Here is a 27,226-nt window from a genome sequence, read left to right as displayed (position 1 = left end):
ATGATAACACTGGATGATGTGGATTGGCTTTGGCAAGCCATGTGCACTCCACGAGCAATCTACAAGAGGCCTCAGTCATGTTTCTAGCCTGATGTGCAAGTGCATGACTTTCCCTCTGTGCAAACTCCTGACCACATACATATCAGGGCCATTGTTGGTTCTCTTTGAGGGGTGGATCACAATGCCGTTAGGCAACATTTACACCATACACTGATGCAATAAAGACCCTGTGATGCCACTATTGTGCACTGCAGGAGAGTAATGCTCAATGAAATGCATTCACTCTCAAAGTACTTTCCTTTACTGTGAACTAAAATAGACAACCCTCTATGTACGCTCAAAATATGACATCTACAGTTCAGTGAAGGGCACCATACCAGATGTAGGTGCTGAAATGTCGGCAAATGTCTGAAAGGACACTGAGGACTAATCGAAGTTGCTCTGCAACAATAGAGTACCACATTCCAGTAACAAAGGGCCTACCTGTACTGAGAACCAAGCTTGCATACAGCTCCTAGATTATTTGTACAAAGAAGCAGTTCAAAATTACCGTGGTGAAGTGCGTTGGCAGGAAGGCTATTACAGCCCTTGGTTCGTAATAACTTTATTAGTCCCACTTCAGTGGATCAGGTGAGGGTGGGTGAAGGGGTGTTGAACAGGTCGGTGACGGCCCTCAGGCCACTCTAGGTGACGAGGAACTGTTTGGCTGCGGTGACCTTCAAGGCCCAGGCCATGATGCAAAGCTGTAGCTCTGCCCGTGAGCTGCGCAGAGCAGCCTCCCATCGCTCCTGTGATTCCATCCCTTGGAAAGGAGGTTTCGGTTTGTTTGGGCAAGCCCGATAGGTGCGTTTAAAATCCGCTCTGGTGCTCGAGCATAAGTGACAGGTTGGAGATTTCTCCCCTCTATGTATGTATTACACTCCACTGCATGAAAAAAAAAAATAGAACACTTAAAATGCCTAGTGGTGTGTGCACATGGAGGGTAAATTGTTTTTTTGAGCATGATTAAGGCAGCTTGAAAAATGGTAAGCAAGTTTGACTCAGAGTTTCCACGAGGAGAGTGTTAAATTAATGAACCGGAGCTATTCATCACCAATATAATGATATAACAGGTTGCAAAATGTTGATGAAATTGGAGTCATTGCAAGTGCCTGAGCATAAAATTTAAGCCCCCTGAAAAATTACCGTCTTGTACAGCTTTGCTGGCTAATTTCTCTTTAAGTTCTAGCAGAAGTATGAAACCAAACCAAGTCAGGTGGAAACAGGCTGCTATTCTTTTTTCACACTATAACAATAATTTTTTTTTTCTGACTACCACCAAGTAATATCATTAGTGCTGTATTGTATGTGATGGCATCGCAATTAGTGCTAAGAAGTTATTGGGTGCCATGAGCAACCAGAAAAGAAAGGTACGGAAAGCCTGCACACACCACTGTCAAGGAGAGAGGCTGCGATTCTGCAGAAGACCCAGTGTTATCCAGCCGGCATTGTGTCAAAAAACAAGCTTCACGCGTGGATGTCCGCAGTGAAAGTCACTGAAAAGAGGATTTGTAATCTGAATCAAACGTCAGCACGTCTGAAACTACTTCACTTTATAAAATAATAGATTTTACGTACAGAAAATTAATAAATTTCTGTCTGCCTTGAAACCCATGACCCCTGGATCGCCAGCCAGGCACGCTACCAACTAGGCCGTGCAGGCACATTGACTTTAATGAGGTACAAAGTGGGAGGGAGTGATGCGCGGGTGCTGTTGGCTTAATTTGAAGCCTAGCATTGTAATTACTGCAGTGTACTAAAGATGTGCCAATTAGTGAGAAACTAATTACAATAACATTACGTAGGTGAACTGCAGTGTGGAAGAGTTCAAAGACAAGAATTGGGAACCTGTGTTGAGGCAACTGTGATAAATGTGTGAACATGAATGTAGAACAGTGACTGTGTGTGTGAAGAGAAACCGCTGCAGGGAGCCATGAACACTGTCATGTGATACCCATGAATGCTGAGCTTAATTGTGCCCCTACATTTTTGGGGAGCGAGACAAGTTGCATTGCCTCTTAGGTGTTGCAATTTGCTCAAAAAAAAGTGAGGTGTCTTTTACATGCAGAGTGAAAAGTTTGTGGAAGCCATTATTGGCAAAATAATTTATTTCCATCACTGAACTTCATGCATCCTAGAATTCATTATGCAGCCTAACTGCGAATCATTACCTAGTGCAACAATACACATTGACGAATGTGTCTCGTCTACACAGATAAGAATTTTTTTGGGACAGGCCTGTCTTTCATAACCGTTTGACAGTGGTATACATGCACATTAGTGTTGCCTAGTTCGCAAACTTAAGTAGCTAGCAGTTGCCTTTGCTAAACAGAAAAATGGCAGCACGTACACTGATATGGTCCAGTCACACTAAGGGTTCAGGGGGTGAGCAGGTTGTCTCGCATTTTTCATAAAATGACCAAACAGCATCCCCAATTTGCATGAAGCAAAACGCAAGGGAACATGTCAATGAAAATGGGATCTAACAGAGTTTCACTGGGAGGAAAGGAGGGCAGTGATCTTCCAATGCATGCATTCAAGGTTGATGGCCCAGCACAGAAAAACAACACAGACCACAAATCCTGGAAAGAGAAAAAGATCCCAAACCTGGGAAGACCGCCTGAGTAACCCAGAAAGATCAACAAAGTTTATTACTACTACTACGACTATTATGATCCATTTCCAGTAGAATTATTGAACCGGATCATGCCCTTCCAGCTACAAAATGCCATTTGGAGCTTTATTATTGAAACACAAATTACGTCCAGCTGCATAATTTATACCTCCATTTACCTTCAACTGAATTAATATACAAATTCTAGGTTTTCGTCACAGGTACAAATTTGAGCTAGAAGATGGGAATGGGTAGACATGTGAAGACACTGGCCAGGCCTGGCATTTTCATCAGGGAAAATGACCATGAAACAATTACCTGACTTCTCCTTCAGGATAAATAGTTCACTGCTGTATAGCTACTTCCAGCATGTGAAAGAGGCAGTCGAAAGCAAGCACACAGAGGCAACCAGATGCCATGAGACAAAGCATGTTGTGATCTTATCACACAAACAGTGCCACACAAGGCATGTTGCACCCTGAAGAACAGATGTTGTAAATGACTAGAGACACAGCGACCATGCTGTATGTTGAGGATGTTGTGGACTGCTGGCTCTCAACAAACACCAAAGCAAACAGAAAAGCACTGGTGAACGCATGTGCAGTGAACACCCTGGTGCTAGAAGGAAAACATTTTGGTGGCTTCCTGTCTTTCACTGAACTTAAGCACCAAATAAAATGTGCATTGTGTACAAGCAGAACACATAGGGAGGCACCACACGAAGGGACGGCACTTCTTCACTATCACCAAAGCATGTGTTGAAGCACGCACTCAGCAAGTTGGCAGACGGTAGGCTGAAAACACTTGGGACACTTCCAGACTCACAAAAAACTGCAGCACCAGACAAAACTGATTTCTACTGTCATGGATACCACCAATATGGTCCAGTTTAATGAAGAACACCAAAATGATGAAGACTTCACCGGCTTCCTAGCGGTATGCCATCAAACTTGAAGCAAAGCAAATGTACACTGATTACTTGTGGCATAGCTACACGTGAAAACCGTGACAGTGAGTGCAATTCCTGCACGCAGCTGCTGATCATGCACTTCCGGTCTGTCAGGCAAGATCCAAATGGTGCTGTGTCCTCCTCCTTGTTGTAGATGCTGGTGCTCCTGCTATTATCACCACTTGCCAGTGGTGTCATGGTCCTGCAGCTGAGTGTGGATGAATATGTTAGGTTGCACAATGCAAGCTGTGGTGACCTTCGCAGAGAACTCTTGATCATGCTGTACCATGGCCTTTGCAGACACCTCAGGAGCCCGGTATGGCCACTCAGCTGGTAACCAGACCAGCTGGGAAGTGACCAAACATGAATCTGGTATCCTGGCTCCAGAGCACGTGAGACCCATGGTGAGGGTGGTCTGCCACATCTGCATAAGATGCACACCATCACCTGCACACTAATCAATGCTGTGCACTGAAATCTCCCTACGAGCTAGACATTGTGTTCAAAAATAGTCTAGTTTTACGTACAAATGTGAAATACGCTCACTGCAAAACCAATCATTAGTATCAAAACAAATTGTTTCTATATAGCTAGAGGTACTTGATGGCAGATTTCCCAAACTGATGCTCAGAAATAATTACTACAGTCTTTTTATACTCAAGAAAACTGCTACAGAATGCACTGCAAGGAAGGGCACATGTTTAACTGTTTATGACTACCTTGAGTTTTTTAGTATATGCATGCTTTCGCATTTTGCACCAATCGAAATGGGGCTACCTTGACATTGCGGTCACTGAGAGAAATTCAAAACCACAGAACAACACTGCGTGTCATGCACACCTATCTCCACTGTCACCTGAAAAGTACAGACATGATTAATTTACATTATTTTCATATGTGGTTCTATTTACACTGTTCTTGCTTGCTGAATAAACTATATATAAATGCAATCAGATATCATTAGCCGTACGCAATCTTACTAAAGGCAAACATGTTATCCCTTAATGCTTGCCCCAACACACTAAGCGCGTGCTCACCAATTTGACGATTTCCATGCGGGCAGCACATGAAGAGAGATTGCACACAAACGGGTCATGGATGGATCACGCACAGACTTCGAGTGAGCTGGAACCTTCACCGGCAGGAACAACACACCTGTAAATAAAATGTACAAGAGTCATACATGTTTGTTTTTCGTGCGCCCTAAGAGAGATGATTTTTTTCACCCTCCTACGGTCATTTCCACATGACTGCTGTGTAACTGATGATGTAACACTGTTATGAAAATATTACCTTGAATAGCAAAATTACTTTTGTGTGCTTCACTAATAATGCTTAAGCCAGGGTATAGTATTCTTTTAGAGTTTCACGCAATTTTTTTTCCAAACTTAAGGAAACGACGCCTTCCACCTGATTTCACCTATGCTGCCTATCACATTCATCAACACCAAAAACAAAGCAATCGACCAACGTACTAGCATGCTAGACTTTGTTTTCTCAACTTGAGCCGTGTGCAAAAACTGAAAACAGTATGATGAAAAAAGCAACGCGAAATGCCGAATAAAAATTTCGGATTCGCAGCATGCATGCAAAAGGAATGAGAATGACGCTACACACACACACGGATGTCTCGTCGAGAAGCCCGACACATCCCTGGAGTTTGTTGCTCGGCCGTGCGAACACCTGTCGTGTCATCCGCTCATCACGCGCGCAAAGCCCATCCGTTCTGCCACGTTTCACAGCTGGCGATCGCCCCTCAGAGCTCGACAGTTCGGCACTGCCTCTCGCCGCAATGAATGCATCCTTGCATAGCCACCACACCATATGCCTCGTCAGGTGATTGCACAGACGAGCTGTCTAGTCAGAGACAACTCGAAAGCATCGCGGTGACCTCGAAAGTCGCTCACCTTTCCCACTTCTAGGGTTTAACAAACGACGAATGAATGCAAGGAGCAGCAAATCGCAGCGCCGGCATCGCCATTCCAGCAATTTCCGCGCTTCGCTAACCGCACGGAGGGATGATTTCTCACTGCGAGCGAAGGGTTTGCAACGGGAGAGCAATTAACGCCCCCATGCGGCTGTACGCTTAAGCCTTCACTATTAACGCTCTCAAGGGTTGCTTATTTCAGATGTGCTCTTATAACGCCATACCATTACATTGTACAATCAAAACAAGACTTTTGTGAGCTTAGTTTTGTCTTGAAATAAATACCCGTTAAAGTGCGGCTACGTAACGCCGTATAAATCAACATTTCACTAACTCATTTGCATGATTCGGGTACCTTTCGCCGGGCGAAATGATGGCGGCGAATTTCAGCCATTTTTTGCAATGGCGGCACAACGTAAACGTGATGAAACGTCATTCTGACATCACTCCAACATGTGTGCCTATCATGTGATTTACGTGATATTGTTCCAACCAATCAGATTTTAGGAAGTTGCCATTTCCGGTGTGCAGCTATTTTCTCCAAATTGGCAAGTCGAGCGCAAGTGCTCTCGCGCGGACCACTTGTAGCTTCTTTTCCCTTCACAATCACATATATGTACCAGCCGGGCACCAAGAATAGCGCTACGAAAATGCATTTTCAATGCCACGTCAAATCGACGTCACCGCGAAAAGTGCTCGTGTAACCGACCCTGATTGACACGCCCATTGACGGCGATTGACACTTCTGACAGCCAATCAGAGAGGCAATATGGCGCCGACAGGCGAATGTGAATATCGAGAATCGGGCCCCTGTATGGAGCACTACTGTCTCCTGGCTGCTATCGCCTTCTGCAGGTCAAAAAAAGAACTCAGAGAAGCCTGTTTTACAGTCCTACCGCTAGAGGGCAACACCAATCCACTGACCGATAAAGGCCCTCAATGCTTTAACTGACCGAGATTCAAACCTGAAATGAGGGCGAGCGCATGCATCTCGTATACTCACCTTCTGAGTGTTACAATGGCCTTTTCGACTGCTTCCTACCATGCGCATACGTGCGCTATGGTGGCTAAAGGGGAGAGGCGTGCGCATCGGAGTGCCAGAGAGGTAACGCAAATTATGCGGCGTGGCATTGCTGTCGACAGTGAGATGCTTTGCGCTGGTTCGTCTGTCCGAACGGACTTCTCAAGTTTCAGTGAATTTTGCACACGTAAAGGACCAATCGTGCAGTTAAGTCCTCTTATTGCAATGTTGACTGCTACATACCTTGAACTAGGAACCGACTGAAACTTGAAAGCACTTATATAAAAAAAACGCACCAAAACGACGAGGGAAACGCAGGACAACATCAATATTGCAATAATAATGCTCAACTGAAATAGTTTGGTTTTGGTTTTATGGGGTTTAACGTCCCAAAGCGATTCAGGCTATGAGAGACGCCGTAGTGAAGGGCTCCGGAAATTTCGACCACCTGAGGTTCTTTAACGTGCACTGACATCGCACAATATACGGGCTCCTAGATTTTCGCCTCCATCGAAATTCAACCGCCGCGGCCGAGATCGAACCCGCGTTTTTCGGGTCAGCAGCCGAGCACCATAACCTGAGCCACCGCGATGGCCCGCTCAGCTAAAATAGAGAGAGAAAGAGACCTCGCAGACTTCTCAACCTGCTCCGTCCCGAAGACGCAACAGCTGACATCACGACTTCTGTCACAAGAAACACATCGGCTCTCAAATAAATCACATAATCTCACGCAATGTCCACTCACGGCAACACCAGCTGAGTGGAAAACACTTGTGAACGCCGACTGCGTTTCTTCCCTCCATGAGATATGGGGTTTATTTAGTTTACAAGGGTAGACGTGCAGGCTAGTTGGTGAACCATGATTCTTTAAAACAGCGCAAAAGACAGGGACACAGATAGAAAAGACACACACAGCGGTGACTTACAACTAAACATTCATGGAAAATACATGTATATATACATAAGGCAAGATGCGCGAAGGCGGCAAACTGTCCCTGTCTTTTGCGCTGTTTTAAAGAATAAATTTATTTAGTTGTTTGGTTGGTTGGCCTGAAATAAAGATGGCACGTATACGGGGCAGTTCCTTCCTCCACTACGGCACCTCTTTCTCGCTTCGAACTTTTACTAGTTCGGGTGTCCTCTGAGAAGTGAGACAATTACTGCGCCATTTGCTCAAAAATTTTAAAACAGCGTAGGGGACAACGGCGAACATATATTATTATGTATTTGTCTGCCCGTGGTTAATTCTTCCTTCCTGTTTATTGAAAACTACTAAATTGCGTCACTTTGTCGGGTATGGCGTTGGTATCACGAAGTCATTTGCCGTGAAGAAAACGCCACTCTCTTGAATGTGGCAATACTAAATATGCCCGAAGCTGCACGCACGTCTTCATACAACCTTGCGAAGCTTAGAAGGTACTGAAGCGATTTTTTTTTTTACTTCCACGCACCTGACACTGTTCGCCGCAATTAGAAAAAAGAAAAAAAAAAAGGTGCCTTCTGGTGTGCCACCCGTCATGCACACCTGCCATGAGTGTGAGCCAGACGCAACGGTAGTGAGCAAATACCGCTGCGCGACGCTCTAAGGGGGTAGTGGAGGAGAATGCCAGGGGCACATCTCTCGAGGGCTTCGAAGTTCTGGAGAGTGCTGTCGCACGTCTCTCCTGAGGCTTGAAGTAGTACGTTGCGAGAACGTCACGTAGGTTTTGTAACTGGCACAAGGCGCGAGTTTTGTGGCGGGCTTTCACCGCTGGAGTTTTTTTTGCCCACATTTGACGGGAATTTTGCGGCGCAGGCTACCTTTCCCACGCGGTGCACCCCTGAAGAGCCGAGCGCTAGGCCGGGGGACCGCTTGTTCCCATTGGATTGACCGGCTGGGTGGACCGGCGGCCGGGGGAATCGAACCCCCGACCTCCCGTAGCCGAGGCGAGCACTCAAGCACGAGGCCACGGCTGCGGTGACGTAGCACGGCTTCTATGCGCCTTATATAGCTACGTTTTCGACCGACAAGACAGATGGCGCTGCTTTTGTTGCGTAGAATCACCATAGAAACAAGCGACGTAGTACTAAACGCTTGCAAAACCCACTGTGCGAGATTTAATTACTATAATTTTGCATTTCACGTGCAATGACATTGGAAGATCTTTACGCCATCTGCAGGCAGAGGCGCTAACTGCTTCAAAAGTTGCGCGCGTGTTTACATGCGTTGTCGTATTTGCGAGACGGAACTGAAGAAATGCCTTAAACGCCATGCTCACTGTCTCACTTTTCAGTGAACACCTCGTCTAACGACCACAACGCCGATAAGTCATCAGCTGTGTGCGTTTGTGTGCCGTATTAATAATGTATTGCCGCAATGATCACGTTTTTCACATACCGCGTGTTCCGCATTTATCCGTCCGGGTTGTAAAAAAATTCTGCTCAAACTACAGGATATGTGGACTCAGACACCGGCGACATGGTATATTATAATAATCTGCGTTTTTTTATAAATAAGTTAACATTAGAACTTGCCTGGATTGTCCGGAATCGGCGAAAAAGTGCAGTCGGCTGCAGCAGAATTTTTGTCGCGGAGAGCGGAGCAGTCGATTTCAGAGGCTGCGCCATCTGTCAAATTGCGATGCAACCAAAGTCTCTGTTCGCAGTTCCCCAGATGGCGCAGTCTCTGCTCCACTCGCAGGTTGTCCTTTATCCAAGGAGGATATATAAAACTTGCTGGAGTGGAGGGGGCGCTTGTCTAGTGAAGCCGGCCGCCGCCATCTTGCCAGTGGCAGAAAGCGCGCTTGACGCCGGCTCGCGCTGCTGCTTTGGCGCGCTGTTTGAGTGCAAGCTGACGCGACGGGCATGCAAACACCAACGGTTTGATAATGGTTGCCTCTTGCGTTGCCTACGGATGTGCAAACAGGCTGAATAAGGGTTGTGGCCTCACATTCCACCTGTAAGTACACGAAAACGTGTTCAATTGAGCCCTACGCGCGCGTTGTCGAGCGGCGCAAACTGATGTGGTAGATGTGTGCAACAAATAATAGTGCCTAAATTACTGGCAGGTTTCCAAAATATCCCGAGCTGCGGAGCCTGTGGGAGCGGGCCGTTCGCCGTGAAAGATGGCATGCAAAAGATGGAGATCGCCTGTGCTCCGTACACTTCGCGCCCGAGTGCTTTGACAGCACCGGACAGACGACGCGGCTGCGCGCGAGAAGTGTGCCTTCTGTGTTTCCTGCTTTTCCGCAGTACCTACAGAAGCCCGTGAGTATTACTGAAGAATGTTAAACCATGACACGCTAGGCATAATTATTCGCCTTTCTCACGTGAGAAGTGTTCGTGGCATTAATACGGCTGCCGAAGTCGAGATTCGACGAAGGTTCTTGTCGGATAGTGGATGGAAGCAAATGGAAGGAAACGTCTGAGCTTCTTGTCGCTAGTGGTATTTTTTTTAGTATCGTGCTGAAAAATTGTGTTCGTGGAAAAAAGGAGTGCCGTGCGCGCTATTTTTTTTGCTTCGTTGTTGAAAAGAAGTTATTGTTATTGCGTGGTAACAGTTATTGTGATTGCGTGGTAATATGGAAGCGCCCTTCACCCTTCTGTAAAATCGTCTTATGAAGCACTAAGTTCATCGTAAGAAATGAAACCCATTTGCTTTCGCAGCTACACTTTTCTCTTACTTGAGACTGAACAAAAATATGTGGTGTCCATTTCAGGTAAAAAGAAGCGTTCAGAGCGCAAGCATCAAGACTGCGAAATGCCTGAAGAGCCATCAACTGCGTTTTCGCCGAGCAAACAATGGTACAAGGACAAAGTCAGTGCCTCTGAAGAAGAGATAACACAGTTGAAGAAGAAAATTAAGATGTTGCAGCAAACGAAGCGAAGGTTTGCGAAGAGAAATGAGACAGCACAAGAAATCATAAAAGAAATCAGAGAACGAAAACTCCTGTCCGAGGAAGGCTCGCACGTGTTTGCATCTGCCTTTTCAAGTGAACGGCTGCAGGCTGAATGTGATGCCATTACAACGGTGCTGGCAAGGGCAAAACACCTTGTCTTGGAAGTCCTGGGTGTGTCCTCAGAGAAAAAGTGGTTCCAGAAACTGGAGGAGCACATCCCTGACTTCGATCCGCTTGACAATCATATCTACAATTTGTGCAAAAAAATCGCTGAAGAGTACGTGAAAGTGAGGATACACCACATGACAAAGGAACGAAATCGGGAATTGATCAAGAATAAAGTCAGACCAGTTCTGTCAAGGGTGATTATCTTCAATCACCAGTAGGTTGCCTCTCACCATTATTTTTACTGTGTGTCTGATTATTAAGCTTTTTTTCCTTAATATTTGTTCAGGTTAACTGCTTTCTACATGCCAGTTGGCTGCTTATGGATGAAAAATAAACGTTTACAACCCCAACCGCTTGCTTTCATTGTTTTGTAAACGCGAGCAACTTCATAGGCAGCGCGAAGAAGCACGAGCGCGGTTGCGCACTGCTGCTTTTTGCCACTGGCAAGATGGCCGCCAAGGCTTCACTCTCCCGCATAGGCGCGTATAGGCGGCTTCCACTCCAGCAAGTTTTATATATCCCCCATATATCCTCCTTGCCTTTATCACCGCTGCTATTCATGGTTTACGGGATAAATATGGAAAGAAGGCTACAAGGAAGTAATCGAGGTTATCATTTGGCGCACAGATTAGGCGGAAATGTCGTTAAGCAACGGCTCCCGGGAAAATATCTTGGAATATGATTACACGAAGTGCAGTTATGCACGGAAAAGCACTTACGACAAAAGGGCAACATAAAGGGCATCGGGGCTTAATTTCGGGAATGGGGTTCTGTGCTTAAGGGTAGAATTCAGTTCGGTTAAGATAAGAAGTAAATCAGAGAGTTGTTGGAAGTCAGGTTTGCCGTGGGCACCTAAAGCCACAATGCAGTACAGGGGGATATGGGCTGGGCATCGTTCAAAGCACTGGAAGGTATAGAACGCCTGAAGAAATTGGACGATAACAGGTGGACAGCTAATTAAGGTGTTTAAATACATATATACAGAAAGAGCGTCGACTCACAATAATGTCGGAAAAGAACTAGGAAACCAATTCCATTAAGTATGTCGGACACGAGGACGAAGAAAGAAACGACAGGAAAACGCGGAAGGTTAAAATTGGATTAATTCAGTGGAAAAGACTATATCGACACTGGAAAAGGAAAATGATAACGCAAGAGGAAGTACGCCCTACTCTTTCAAGATAAGTGTGTCATTAGAACGCGCAGCTACAAAAGGAAATTTAACGAAGATGATATGTGTTGTGTGCGGTAGATTTGCAGAAACAATTTTTCAGACTAATATGTGATGGTATCCATCCGGATGTCGATGCAGACACAGTCACTCTCTGAGGCTCTAGGGTTTAGATAACAATGGCCATGTAAATAAATCTGTGGTGGATGTTAGCAAGAAGCGGTCGGATTGTTGGCTGAAAAGCAGAGAGTTGGCATATAGGTGAGAAGTGTAGGAAACCGTATTGAAAGAAAATCGCGAATTTTAATAACAGTTTAAAACACAGTTAAATAAAAATAAAGAAAAAAGCCGAGAATGGTGGGAAATGCCACCACCCCGTTTCAAAGGGAACTGTCTTCCGTCCAACCATCGATCGCCGCGGCAAAAATTCTGCTGCAGCAGACTGCAGTTTTTTCGTCGATTCCAGACAACCCAATCAAGTTCCTTCTTCAATTATTTATCGAAAATTCACTATCATTGTGGTTGGCGGTTGAGCCCAGTTGGGCCAGTAGTTTGTGCAGGAGAATGTTTTCAACCCAGACAGATAAATGCGGAACTTAAAATTTTTTTGCTGCCTCGACCGCTGGCTCATTTGTAATGAAAATGAGCACAGAGCGCATGATGTAAACCCATAATCGTCTGCGGCGGGATCAGCGAACTGAAAGCCACCGGCGCCAGTGCCGCCGATGGGCAGCGGTAGCGCCTTCGAAGGACGTGCGCACATTGCAACACTCGCTTTGGTCTCTCTCACGTCGTGGCCTCCGCGATCGGCAGCCGCCGGAGCAGATCGCGGCGGTCACGCTCACGTCGTAGTGCTTAATGCTGCAGGCCACAGATGGCGCTACCAGTCTACTTGGTTTCTGAATCTCGGCGCATACGGTCTCGGCTTTCATCATGCGTGGCTGAACCAAGTAACCGTTGTCAAACTTACTAGGAGACAAACGTTACAATTCCAAAGCTCTGCCCGCAGTTTCACTGCAAACGAGACAGCGGTTGAGACGGGAACGTTTATAGGTTTTCGCGGCAAAGATGGACACTACAACATGCACACACGGTACGCGACTTTTGGACTTTCTGGCATATGCTGTTACACAAAACTCAACATTGTTTCACACTCACAAAAAGTTGGGGAATGTTTCGCTCTACTACGGCCACGGTGCTAGAAGTACTATGCTGTATAGATCACAGTGGCGATCGAAATTTCAAGCAGCGCGCGGTCTATCACCCGCGGCTTCATTCAAAATCCAGCTCCACCCTGTTTCCGTTTTGTTTTTAAATCGAATTGCCGTCCGACATACCCAGTTGATCCTCATTAACGGTACGACAGGCGTCGCCGGCTAGATCACTGCATCATGCTGCATATTGCTACGCGCTCCCGCCTCTTCCCTGAGAAGGTGTTGAAATCTATACAAGTGATTTCGTTCGCTTCTCTGCTTTTGATCCCCATCTCCTGCTGCGGCGATACGCACGGTAAACAGCATTCGCCAGGAAAATTTACCTTCCCTCCTGAACTATAGGTTAGTGGTTTGGTTTATGGGATTTAACGTCCCAAAGCGACTAAGGCTATGAGAGACGCCGTAGTGGAGGGCTCCGGAAATTTCGACCACCTGGGGTTCTTTAACGTGCACTGACATCGCACAGTACACGGGCCTCGAATTTCTCCTCCAAAGAAATTCAACCGCCACGGCCGGGATCGAACCCGCGTCTTTCGGGACAGCAGCCGAGCACCATAGCCACTGAGCCACCGCGGTGGCCCTCGTGAACTATAATTCTCTCTCTGTAGTAGTGAATGGCAGAAGCAATTTTCAGCGCTGAACAAGACGGGTTGCAGTGCCAAAGAAGCACACATAATAAAAGGAAATGCTCCAACAAAACAAAATTAAAAAAACAAACAAAAAGAAGCTCCGCGGGCGACCTTGACCGCGACCCCCGCCACTGTCGCGGCCACACCCAGGTTTGTTTTTTTCTGTAAGGCGCAGCTTTTCAATTTCTCAAGTTGGCGCAGTGCCACTGTGCTCACGTTAGAGCGAACTCGTTTAAACTTCATCGAACTCTCCAAACTCCGTTGAACCTGTAAAGTCTGAACTGAATCACGAACCACCTTTGCAGGCTGATGGTGTTCGAAACTGGTTTTGCCCCCGAAAGGACACAGCGGGGTTTGCGGAGCCTCTTCCAAGCGCACACCCCTGAAGAAGCCGGGCGCCGGGCCGGGGGTGGCTTGTACCCATTTTTACCGGTGGGTGTCCGGCGGTGGGTTTCGAACCAACCACCTCCCGCAGCCGAGGCGGACGACCAAGCCTCTAGGCCACGACTGCGGTGAATGCCCCAGGCGCTTCCCATGGTTATTTAACCACAATGAAGCTGGGTTATTGCTAATGAGGCGTTCTGCGACCGCTGCGGACTCGTTTCGCGCTGAACTTCTCACTAAACGCCGCATGCGTTCATTCATGCATACCTTCCTTCGTGTCGTGTAACCATGACAGCTCCTGCGCACCCAAGGTACCTGCGGAGGTAGTTTTCTGCTTCCTCGATAGATGGAAGCACCTGTCCTAACGAACGCTACAACTTCGTTTGGTTTGCTTTCTTGCCGTGCTCAGGTGGCTCTCCCGGTCAAAAAAAAAATCATTGGAACCAATTGGATTTCCAATGGGTTCCAATTGGACAAGTTCAGTTTCCAATTGGTTCCAATTGGAATGGTGTTCCAATTGGATGGTCCAAATGGACTGTCCAATTGGACCATTTGGGTTTCCAATTGGTTCCAATTGGAATGGTGTTCCAATTGGATGGTCCAATTGGACCATTTGGGTTTCCAATTGGTGAGCCCAATTGGTCTTACCCATTGCATCCAATTGGTCCGCCCAACTGCACCCAATTTATCCAATGAATGTTTGCATGTTTGACGAAAAAGGTAGAACTAATAATGGTACTTACAATAAGAGCTATCAGCAGCTTAGCCTAATAAATTGTACTCATCACCTACACCACCACTGGAGCTGAAATTAAATTAATTAACTGCGCTCAGTGGGCAAGCGTCACTGGCCCCAGCATGAGAGCCTAAAAAATTGGGTATATAAGTTGGAGCAGAAGTGTGTTCTCTGGATGTACATATTGAGCTAATGTATATAGTGCCTGAATGTGCAGTGTTGCTTGAGTGTGATGCATGCGTGTCTGTTGAGGTTGATTTCCATAAAAGCATGTTAATTTCAATTCCGTAGAAAAATGTTGATTGGCACTAGGCAGAGTGTCTTCCTGCAGTCCTGATAAATGAGTTTTTGTTTTTGCACATTACAATGTGTTAAGTTGTAGAAATATTTATCCAAGATCCTAGAGCATATTATTCAAACATTTAGCTACCTTTCTCAATGAACGTAACATATTTTGTGAATATTTTCTGGGTGAAACAACTGCCTGGCCTAATGGGTCCAATTGGCTAGTCCAGTTGGATCCAATTGGTCGGGGGCTAAAAACACAACTGGAACCAATTGGGAAGTCTAATTGGAAGCAATGGGAATGTCCATTTAGTTCCAAATGGAATGTCCAATTGGTTCCAATGGTTTTTTTTGACTGGGCTGGCTCTTGTCACCGACTGGCGCCTGTCAGTTACCTCTTCTTGGTTGGATGCGTCAAGGACACTGCATCGTACATATTGGCTGTATCCGCTTAAAGCGCACATATAAACATGCAGAAAACTTTTTGCAACTACACTGCGGCCCTCTTATGATTTCTATTTAGATCTAGCTGTGTTGTGTTTTTTTTTTGTTAAAGTGACCTAAAAAAGTAGCGCATATTGAACTGAAAGTTTTTGTCTTAAAGACACTAGAGAGAGCAGTTAAAATATAAGAGAGCTTCGGCTTTAGCATCATAAAATTCAAATGGCACATTTTGTTCCTGCTTACGATAACGCTATATGGTTCCTATAGTAGGATACAACTTAAAAAAACAGCAGTTGCTAACGCTGGGCCGCGGTCCGCGGCGTCTTGTATTACTCCGCTGGCCAATCGCAACTGTAAACGAAATCAGGTTTTTAATGTTTCACTATATCAAACAATTCGTGAATAAAAATTCTAGAGGTCATAATTTTTTTCTTGTCATAAGCTTCTTGTTAACGTAAAGAGAAGCGTTTAACCAGCGGACTACTTTTTCGTCGTGGAGGAATTCTGTGCGCGAAGGATCACTTGCGTGATCTCACTTTCACCGCTGTCTGCGCATGCGCGGCTTTGCCCTAAGCCACAGCGACAGAGACATTCATTAGTCGCGTTGCATGCATTACACGGCGTCGCGGCCGCGAAGCCACCCGCGGAGTTAGCGTGGCTGTAAACGTGACTAATTTGCAAGTCACTTGCTTGAGCATTCGCGCAAAATTTGAGGGTGGAGGTACGGCTATGCAAGTTTCGTGCGTTATACCGTACTGCGCCTCGCAGTGGCAGGCGTCGTGTCAACGGCATCGGAAGAAGAAATTCTTAGAAGGCATTTGCTGTACACAAAGAAGCAAGGATTCGTGTGAACAGGATATGCGCCATCTCGCAAGGGGTTTTCGGACCTTCAACTGGACCTCGCCGCATGAACATTCCGAATACAGTTTATAAAAGGTTCGTGCAGGCGAATTACCTCGTCTGCATGTGCTTTGACACTTTGGTTGCGCCGTCGACTATGCTTCTAAAGCACGTGGTATAATATAAGGATGCCGCGTGCATCGCGAACGGCTTTAAATGTGCTAATCCCCACCACTAAGTCCACACCAAGGATTCCTTTTGTTATCCCGGTAGCATTTCGTGCACCACCACAGGAGCAATGTTTTTTTTTTCCTGCAACTGCAGCATTGCGCAGTAGTTCGAAACGGGTTTTGCTTCCCAAGGGCAGCGGCGGGGTTAGGAGAGCCTGTCCCAAGCGCGCACCCCTGTGCAGGACCGGCCGTGGCCTGAGGAAGCCGGGCGATGGACCGAAGAGGGGTGGTAGGGGCGCTGGGATCAGTTTTTGGCCCTGACGGGAAGAAGTGGGAAAGGGAAAAGGCAACAAACGTTCCCCTTCTCCCATCCTCCTTCCCGCCTTTTAGAGGCGTGAGGGGCCAGTCCCCTCCCTTTCCCTGCCCCCACATTCCCCTACCCCTTCCCTTCCCCTGGTCCCCAAAAGTCATGCCACTAACTGGCCAACATACGTCAGGATCAGTATCCCCTCCCCAAAATATTTCCTAGTTCCACCACCACCACCAGTCTATCTTCCACCAGCAATGTGCACTGTCAGTTTCGAGGAACATTTTCCTTTTTTTTGCGTAAATCGCGAAATTCAGGGAAAGCTATGTAAACGTCAATTTGTAAAAAAAGAACTAAGGTCGATTTGCGCAGTCAGCGGCGCTGGCGCAGTTAAGCCAAATGCAAATCAGGTGCGATAGCACTGCAGTTGTATCCTCGGTTCCGGTGTTCTGCCCATATATGCAGAATTGGTCATTCTCTACTTTACATTCACAGAATGCATTTTTATGCGAAGCATACTAGCCGCACAACCGAGCTATTACTTGCTGCGCCGCGCGCGGCCGCGTAGCTACCACTTGACCTACATCGGCGCGCCACGTGATATGACGTCACAACAGCTGTGAAAGCTGGGGCTCAACTCGTGCGCTCGCTTGCGGACGCGCAGCCTCCGCCGGCGGTATGCTTCGCATCCTAGGCATAACCATATGCTAAGCCAGGCCATTTTTTTTTCAGCGCAAAATACACAGGATGAAGAAAAAAGACACGCAGGATGAACTCTACGACAGCGACACGGACGGACGGACGGACGGACGGACGGACGGACGGACGGACGGACGGACGGACGGACGGACGGACGGACGGACGGACGGACGGACGGACGGACGGACGGACGGACGGACGGACGGACGGACGGACGGACGGACGGACGGACGGACGGACGGACGGACGGACGGACGGACGGACGGACGGACGGACGGACGGACGGACGGACGGACGGACGGACGGACGGACGGACGGACGGACGGACGGACGGACGGACGGACGGACGGACGGACGGACGGACGGACGGACGGACGGACGGACGGACGGACGGACGGACGGACGGACGGACGGACGGACGGACGGACGGACGGACAGACAGACAGACAGACAGACAGACAGACAGACAGACAGACAGACAGACAGACAGACAGACGGAACCCCTTCCTTTATCCCTTCCTTCACACGGTACGGTTAAGTGCCCAGCTCATTTTGCTACATCACCTTTCCTTCATTGCTCGTGTGTGCTGCTACGATAGAAGGAAAAATGAAGAACGAAGTACGCGGGCCTGTCGACTGGCTCCACTGTCTCGTGCTGAGGGAATTGAAAGATGTGAAAGAGTGAAAGGAAACAAAAGACATGTGTCGCAGCAAACGCGTCAACCAAAGCGACGACGACGGCTGCTTCAGAAAGAGGTAGCCGATTTCGCGCCCTAGAGTGCGTAAAAGCGTTACTGCTATCGCTGAGCAATCCGCGTTTCTCACATTACACCCCACTGATATGGCTTTTGCCTCAACCGTCGTCGCCGATTCGGCGCCGTCGGCGCGAGTCAATTTTATTTCACCTCCTGAGATCTCAAAACTGTCCTACTGTATTCGCACGAGGTAGTGATATAATGGCCCGACATGGATGTGCAGTCGACAGACCCATGCATTTCCTTTTTCTTCGTACAGCCACTCACGCACCCACATGTAAACGTTGTCTCACAGGTGGCCGCATACTCACAATTGGAGAGGGTGGCGGTGGCATATTCTCTCCCACATTCTTCCCGGCAACACCGAAGGCATACTGCACAATAAAGATCCCCATGTGGTCGAAATTATTCCGGAATCCTGCACTACGGCATTTCTTTCTCACTTTCTTTTTTTCCCTGCCTCCTCTGTCTATTCTCTTATGGCGCGGTTGAGGTGTCCACCGAGAAGTGGGGCAGTTACTGCGCCATTTCGTTCTTCAAAGACCACCTTCCTACCACGAACTTTGGTCCGCCTTTACGGAGAGTGCTGTGCACGTCTAGGCAACACCACCTTGACTTTGGTCTAGGGGGGCCAAGCATGGCCATGACGAAGCAAGGGCTGCACGAACGTCATAGTCACGTGCTCGCGTGTGAGCAGGCACCTCACACGTCGCACGAGAGGTACAGGTGCATGGCCGCGCACTCGCCTCCCTGCTCACCTTGTTGCTTTTCCTTTAATACCTCATCGTTGGCGACAGAGGGCTGTCAGCAGAGGTGCCACGCTTTTGACGGGTGTCCACCGAGATATTTGAGACAGTTACTGCGTAATTTCCTTTCCTCAAATACAATTTTCATTTTCTTCATTACGGCCCTCTTTCTCTTTCTTCTTTCACTCCCACTTCCTCACTTCCTGCACGGTGCGGTTCAGGTGTCCACCGAGATGACAGAGAATTACTGCTCCATCTCCTTTCCTCAAAAAGCGTTGCGTTCAAAGGGCAAGGCATCGCGCCGAACGGGTGGTGGCGTTCCGTTCTGTGGACTTCCTGGCAGCGCTACAACACGCTGTCGCGTTCCACTCCTAAAGGCGAAGCTTAAGTGTCATCAATAAGCAGTTAACTAGTACTTAGTCATTAATAAGTAACTAGCTATTAATCAGTAATTTGTAATTACTTAGTAATTAGTACCTAATTATGTGGGACGTCATCCAATAGTAACGTCACCAGTGTCACAGAGGCAGACAAGGTGGTGCGGAAAACGCTTTCGCCTAGGCAGTAGTAAAGCGGGGGCGAGACGGGGCCTCGTCGTGCGGTGTCCCGGACTGGATACCCACCATGCAGCAGTGTTTTTTGACCCTCAAACTCTCTTTGCATATTAAAGTTTTTCACCACCACCACAAAGTGCCCCCTGAATTTTTTTTTTTAGAGCGCAGCTCTTTGGCGTCCGTTCCTGGGTTTCGCGTCGTCGTCGGCGTCGGCGTCGGCCTCGTAACCAGCTCCGCCCCCAATGTCTCGCTTTTCAATTGGTCGAAATGCTCGTGACGTCACAGTGCGCGAATTTCAAATGGGGCCAATTGTACTTTGGCTAGTAACCATGCAACCAATCAAAGGGATCGTATAGTGATGCTGCAGCTAAGTTGGAGTGAGTTTAGTTAATTGCTTAATTAATCAATTAGCCTAATTAATATACAGGAGAATGAAGAGGTCAGAAGAAAAGAAAAGAAAGACGCGCGCCGCAGCGGCAACAGCGTCCGCGGAAGGAGACGCTGCTGAAAAAAAAAACAGATAAGTACGAAGCCGCGTTCCCTCCACCACCACGCACTTCCCCACTCAGTAAGACGTTGCTCGTTTCATATACGTTGTGTCGAACATCCTAGACAGTTCCAACAATTGACAGGTTAATGACAGAACACGATGGATAGAAATACAATAATATAAATATGAAATAGCCTAATTAACCTTTCTAGTTAGACCGCATAAATCAATAAAACCGAGAACGAAATTGGTCGAGTTGGGGAATCGAACCAGGGTCTCCGGAGTGCGATACGAGCACGCTAGCCACTCCGTAATGCCAGCTGAATGGTTTGGAATGAACAAAGGCGCGTCTAGCTAATACGGCGTCTTCGTTCACTCCCATCTTCCCCCTTTCCCTTACGGCGAGGTGCAGGTGTCCACCCAGATATGCGAGAGAACATTTCCTTTCCTCAAAAAATAAATTTACCGTCCAGCAAGGCGTACAGCCGAATTGGCGATGGCGTTCTGTGGACTCCCTGGCAGCGTTGCAAGACGCTGTCGCGTTCCACTCTTACAGGCGAAGCTTAACATGTTAACCACACATCAGTAACACACGCAGACAGCCAATGGACGCGTCATTCGCTGGCAGCAATTGATTCATCATTCACAACCACATTCTTAACGTACGCTCCCTTGCCGCACATGCCAAGGACGTACACCACGATCACATTGTGCGCCATTCCTCTGTACTTTGCTTTGCTGAAACCTGGATGGATCCCGAAGAGCCTCTCGAAATCATAGATTTCCTATACTGCTGTGGTGCTCGCAGAGACCACAACAGAGCGGCGGGAGTCGCTATCTACTTGCGCACAGGTCTCTCTGCAATACCAGTCGAAATGTTTGGCACGTCACATGGAGTTGGCGAACTGTGCGCCGCAAAGTTGCCCAACGGCTTGCTGGTAGTAGCTGCCTACTTCGCCCCTACCGCACTCACGAAAGACGTCGTGCACTTCCTGCAACTCGCATTAACCGTCCATCGATCCAGACCGATGTTAGTAGTGGGGGACTTTAATGTTGACATAAAGACAAACAGCAATTTCCTAACACTTATGCGGGAGAACATCCCGTTCCTCTCGCTCGTAACGCGTCCCACGGCTGTGACAACCTCGCGAGGCACTTGTATAGATCTCGTCTTTGAGAATCAAGCATTGGTGTACCAATTCGAACATATATCACTCTATTTCTCCGACCACAAAGCTTCCTTCATGACTGTCAAGAACTGTTAGTGGAGTCTTTGTTAAAGGAATACGTGTGAAAAATAAAAAAAAATTTCTGTGATAGCGCATACATGTGTTGCTCGATTCCTTTGCCTCAATCTATCGAAAAGGTGAAACAGCTTATTTGCTGCGCTCAAATTTCGCATTAGGAAGTAACGTAATCGTCGGTAATTTTTTTGGTTAGCTGCGCTTCGATCTCCAGCCTCGACTGCCTGCAGTGCAAGCCCGAACGGGCGCTGGCGCACGCGTCGGGAGCGGGGTCCGGTGGTCCGGTTGACAACAATCGGAGGACCACGGGGCTCTCGGGGACTCTTTTCTTCACAGCCTCGCGTTCCCCGAAGTTTTCTTCGCGGTTTAATTCGTCCTTTCAGCGCCCCCCAACCCCTTTTCTTCACGGCTTGAAATTCTTTCCCTCGACTCGAGAGGGGGAGCCAGCTAGCACCAGGGACATGGAGATGCGTGCCCCTTTTCGACACAAAAAGAGAGGTTAGAACGTGCCCAGGAAACGGAAGAACAACGAGAAGAACGACTGCGGAAACGACGAGAAGCCGAAGCAGCTAAACGAGCTGTATCGAGTTCAGAAGCTGGGATTAAGCCCGATTCACACTGCGGAAACACAACAACGACATGAACCAAACATGTTCGCAAACGAGCCGTCAACAAGTCGCCCAACCAACTCGTCCCACAACTTCTTGTCACACTGCACGAACGGCAGGGAAACGAGACAGGTTGCTGGGGTGTTCCCTCGGTATGACAGCTTCCGGGAACCGGAACAACAAACAAACAGCGTTCGTGGACCCGGTTGGCGCTGTTCGCCAGCCGGGCGAATTTCCTGTCGACACCGCACGAACCAAACCAAGCACTTTGCGGTGATTCACCGCTTTTGTGCCTTTCGTGCTTGGAAACGTCGTTTTCAAAGTGCAAACATGAGCATTTTTTTCGGAAGGTCGTGGTTTTTTTTCGTCGCAATGGTATCTGCCGCGTACGGCGTCTTGCAGGCGGGCGCATGCAGACGTGGAGGCTGCCGTGGCCACCACCGGCTGGCGGATGCCACCGCCGTGGAGAAACACATTTCCTCCGTTCCCCGTCGCATTCTTGTGAGCAGTGACGAATGCGGCTTTGTAGGGAGCCTAAGGAATGTCTCGTGCCGTGTGTAGAGCCTACCGCGGCCGCGAGCACTAGCAGTTTCTTGACGGGGTTGTGCGCGAGATAGGACCACTCGAGCAGCAGCCGCGACAGCAGACGAGTGTGCCAGTTGCTCCCGCAAACATTTCACAGGTGAGCGCGAGTTACCAGTTACCTGTCCTGCTATTTTTGAACTTGAGATGAAGAAGAAAGCAGTGCTGCATTTTTTTCTTTGAGATAGCAATCACAATAACTTTACTGGGTTCCGATTTGATTGCAAGAATGATGCGTATAATTATATCTTTTTTTTAGTACTCTCAGAGCACGGAACAAACTCGATGAATCTGCCGAGATTGTGGCGTGATTTGTAGTGACCGGCCGGGTTGATAATGCATTGTGGAACAGCAGCGCAAAACACAAAATGTGTAGAAGTAGACACAGGGCACAGAAAGTAGACGCATGTAGTCCGTGTTTAATTCTTTCGCATGAAGTTTTCGAAAACGCCTTTCTCAGGCTCCCTTCTCAGCCAGTCGATCATCCAGCGCGGTTTCTCTGCGGTGGCGGCTGGTCGTCCGAGTCAGAATCGAGCAAGGCTGCACCTCAGCCGCCGCGCACGATCATAGTTCGTCCGATATTCTGCAAAACCGCCAGTAGCTACGACAGCGCAAGGTGTCTCCGGTTTCCGCGGTTGTGCACACGCTGTTAAGAGTGGACAACGTGGTCCTGGAAGCCGGGTGTGACTCATCGCAAAGCAAGGGATATGACGAGGCCTGGCGCCGGCGGCAGAAGCATAGACGACGACGGCCAGGGCTGTTGCACTCCAAATCACCGAACCTCCTAACCGATCGAAGGACGCTGTCTCCCACGGGCCTGGGAGAAATTACTGTCAGACGAGTGTCGTCGTTAGGCAAAGATGCGGCGAGAACTTGTGACAGCAGCAGCAGCACGGCAGAAGCACCGGTATACGTTGGCCGAGTCGACCTTCGGGTCACCGGACTGGATGATGCTACGCAAGGTCACGCTGAGCGAGGCTGCTAATTGAAAGACGCTGTGTCGAAGGAGTCTCGTGCTTCGGCCATCCGGCGGGGGAGTTCGAGAAGGTTCAACCACCTGCGAGGAGACTGCGGGATTCTGCTTTCCCACGGAGGCAACGCACAGAACACTTGCGGCAGTGGTCAAGGTGACGCATCTGTGTTTGATGACTGTCTTCCCCTTCTCATCCCCCGAGCTGTGAGAGAGCGAGAGCTTCAGCACCGCCCCGTGCCGGGGGTGGTACCGCCAGCGTCATCAATGGCCCATCCGATTGGACAACGTTATTCGAACCAAGTTCCCCAGTCAGGGATCTAGGGAACGCGAACCGTATTTAACGGGATGTTGTTGTGTGATCGGAGCATTGCATTGCATAGCATTCGCATTCGATTCTCATCTGTAAATATGTAGAATAAACCCTTCTGTACAGTTTCCTCGATAGCGCAGTCCGACATCGTCATTCGGAGCCGGTACCTGCGAGGCTAAACGAGTTAGTCATCTCCAGGACCCCTCCGTCTTCAACTCTGGTTCCAGCGGTGGGATAGAAGCCCCATCTTTAACACTGGTTCCAGCGGTGGGTAGTGTGGCCCCCGTTCCTGACAACGCACGGAGGAGAGCGCGCGAGCAAAGGCAGAGAAGCGCCGGGGAACGCGACTGAGGTGGTTTTTCCGGTGCGACAGAGAGTTGCTGAACATAAAATACCCCCGAAAGCAGAAGGTTTGACAGCCGTCGCCGTAGCTCAGAGGTAGAGCACCGGACGCGTAATTCGGAGGTCGTGGGTTCGGATCCCACCGGCGGCATGTGGTTGTTTTTTCTTCTGCTTTTCTAATCAATTAGCTTTAAGCGACAACATATTCAGTAATATTCTTACTTGATCAATACCACAAAAAAAAAATTAAAAAAATCCCCTGTGCTCCTTGGTTTCTGTGGCTGTTGGCTTCTCTCATATATATATATATATATATATATATATATATATATATATATATATATATTACATTGGAAAGTTGTAATGTAGTCATGAACCAAAATTATAGTTATTTTTACTTGAAGCATTGTGTCCGACATCTTTCCGCTGTTCTTACAGTTAAGTTCGATGTACTTAAGTTAGCTGCCATAATGGCATGTAGAACCCAATTATTAGTTACAAACCTTAGGGGACACCCTTCAAAAATGGCTGGATGGATGGATGGATGATAATGGCTTTACCCTTTGTACCGGGCGGTAGCTTTCGCCACCTAGCCTATACTTCCCCCATTGTTGATTTATTTTTATTTTCCCTTTCTTTCCCTTTCGCTCTTACAGTGTCTAATCTGTCTATCCCTTTCCCCTCAAAGTTCACCCCTCCCTTGATTTCCGCCACCAATCCTCCAACCTCCCCTTCGTCAATGTCACGCTTTTCCCATCCACTCGCCCGTCCTCCCCAGTAAATCCCAGCGCTATCTCCATGGCCGTTGCTGCCCCCTCTGGGAGGGAGGGAGGAGGAGGAGGAGGAGGAGGAAAACTTTTATTCCTATTTACAGTGAGAGGTCGATGGGGCGAGCCGGAAGGGCCCGCCCCTTACAAACACTAGGAGGGATCCCTAGTCCGGGATCCCTGTAGCTTCCGCAGCGGCCCGGGCTCTAGCTACCAATGCCTGTTGGGCATGGAGTTCGGAGCAGCCGCGCAGGGCAGCTTCCCAGTCCTCTCGAGTGGGGTGGAGGTGGGGTGGGTAGGCAGGATTGGAAGGGCATGCCCACACCATGTGCTAGGTGTCCGAAAACTCCTCCTCACAGTGTGGGCACGCGCCCGAGAAAGAAGAATTGAAGTGCTTAAGTACTGCCGGGCACAGTACAGTATTGGTATAGAGGCGGAGAAGCCAGCGCTCCTCCACCCTGGTGAGGCCTTTACAGGGAGGGGGATAGAGACCATGAAAATTTTGATAAAGAGAGGTGATCTCTTTAAAGGTGATGGCCGGATTGAAATTGAATTCCGGATCAGGCTGCGGATGAGGCGACGCCCGGTGAGTAAGCGCGCGGGAGGGCTGGGCGGAGTTCTGCGCACCTCAGAACCAAGTGCTCTATGGTCTCCGTTTCCGTTTTACAAGCAGAGCACAAAATATCCACTTCTTCAAATTTGGACCTATACGTTTTTGTTCTCAGAGTCCCTGTCCTAGCCTCAAAAAGCAGTGAACTGCCCCGCGAATTATCGAATGATCGCTCTTTTTTGATGTCCTGTTTTCGTGTCCTATATATGCCTAGCGCAGATTTTTCCTGCATTCTTTCTTTCCGTCTCCTTTACCTCCGCTTTCACCTTAGTATTTTGTTGCGTCCCATCCCTCACCCGTAAATACTTCATTCTTAGCTTTCGGGTTCTATTAGTCCATTTTGTGTTAATACTTTTCATGTACAGATACTTGTACACCTTTTTTGCCCACCTTGTTTCCTCCATTTGAGTTAGTCTCTGATCATATATCAGTTTGCTGATGGCCTCCCGAACCTCGAACGACGCCCAACCCATATCTCCCTGGACTCCCTCATTCGGAGTGTTCCCATGGGCTCCCAAGGCTAGCCTTCCCACACTTCTTTGTCTGACCTCTAGCCCTGACTGTACTTCTGATTTCATGCACAGGACTGCATTTCCAAATGTGAGGCCCGGTACCATGATTCCCTTCCATACTCCTCTAACCACCTCATACCTATTGTAGTTCCATAGTGCTCTATGCTTCATAATGTCTGAATTCCTTTTTCCTTTATTCTTCAGAATCCCCATGGTGTCCGTTCGGAAGTGAGCTGCATGCATTGGTTAACTGTGGTGCAATGTATTCTTCAGGTGTCGCCCTCAGTTAAACAGGTTCCTTCCAATTTTTCCTCGCTCCTCCCGACCAAGCCGAACCACCACAAACATGCAGGTTACACCAGCGTTTATTCACACCATTACAGTACGGCTTCTCGCCATGGCTCTCTGCTCGGCGTCCCAGTCCAATTTCCCGTCTTTCCTTGCGTCCTTCTGTCATCGCCTCCGATCAGGGTCCTCCTCTCCATCGAGATCTTATGTGCCTTCCGTTGTTCCTCCCATTCCTTGCACCCGCCGCGGTGGCTCAGTTGGTTGGGGTAGAGTGTACTAGTTGGGGCGCTCGGATACAACTTGTCTGCTGTAAAGCTCCGCCCACAATCAGCCTCCGCGCACAGAATTCCTCCACGATGAAAACTTAGTCCACTGCTTAAACGTTTCTTCTTACGTAAACAAGAAGTTTTATCACAAGCAAAAAATTATGAGCTCTTGAATTTTGATACATGGATTGTCATGGATAGTCAAACATTAAAAAGATGATTTCGTTTACAGTTGCGATTGGCCAGCGGAGTAATACAGGACGCCGCGGACCGCGGCCCATTGTTAGCAACAGCTGTTTTTTTTAAGCTGTATCCTACTATAAGCCGGAGTACCTGGGTTAGAATGCGACCGCGGCGGCCGCGTTTCGATAGAGGCGAAACGCAAAAGGTGCGCTATGTGATGTCAGTGCACGCTAAAGATCCCAAGTGGTTGAAATTATTCCGGAGCCCTCCAGAAAGGCAGCCCTTTTTCCTTTCTTCTCTCACTCTCTACTTTATCCTTCCCTACGGCGCGATTGAGGTGTCCACCAAGATGTGGTAGCTACTGCGGCATTTTTTTCAAAAGCCACAAATTAAAAATTCCTTGCGAAGGAATCACAACCCGGCGGTCGTCCCGCAGTCGTCCGCCGCTCCCCAGCGCAGACCACGTTCCGATCAGATGACACCCCTCCCAGGCGGCGCCACCGTACATCTCGTCTCGGATG

The 27,226-nt window shown here is 48.3% G+C and overlaps 1 protein-coding gene and 1 long non-coding RNA gene across 2 annotated transcripts in view; one reads left to right on the top strand and one right to left on the bottom strand.

The window, feature by feature from the left end:
- Nucleotides 1-3,042: 3,042 nt before the first annotated feature.
- Nucleotides 3,043-27,226, bottom strand: part of LOC149348327 (uncharacterized) — a 29,954-nt gene continuing 5,770 nt past the window's right edge. Inside the window, exons 2-3 of the long non-coding RNA XR_016292730.1 lie at nucleotides 4,640-4,757; nucleotides 3,043-4,026 (exon numbers count right to left, since the gene is read on the bottom strand). This is a non-coding gene — a long non-coding RNA (uncharacterized LOC149348327). The remainder of the gene's footprint in view (nucleotides 4,027-4,639; nucleotides 4,758-27,226) is intronic.
- On the top strand, nucleotides 9,334-10,814 carry LOC149348328 (THAP domain-containing protein 2-like). Its single transcript, XM_089541726.1, has 3 exons — nucleotides 9,334-9,488; nucleotides 9,598-9,800; nucleotides 10,249-10,814. The coding sequence occupies exons 1-3, from the start codon at nucleotides 9,418-9,420 to the stop codon at nucleotides 10,812-10,814; spliced, it is 840 nt and encodes a 279-aa protein (XP_089397852.1). The 5' UTR covers nucleotides 9,334-9,417.

This window comes from Amblyomma mixtum, chromosome 4 (assembly GCF_055824585.1).
Source record: "Amblyomma mixtum isolate Tamu chromosome 4, ASM5582458v1, whole genome shotgun sequence".
Classification (NCBI taxonomy): Eukaryota; Metazoa; Arthropoda; class Arachnida; order Ixodida; family Ixodidae; genus Amblyomma; species Amblyomma mixtum.
Note: the sequence above shows the minus strand (reverse complement) of the source record. Positions and strands in the feature narration are given on the sequence as shown.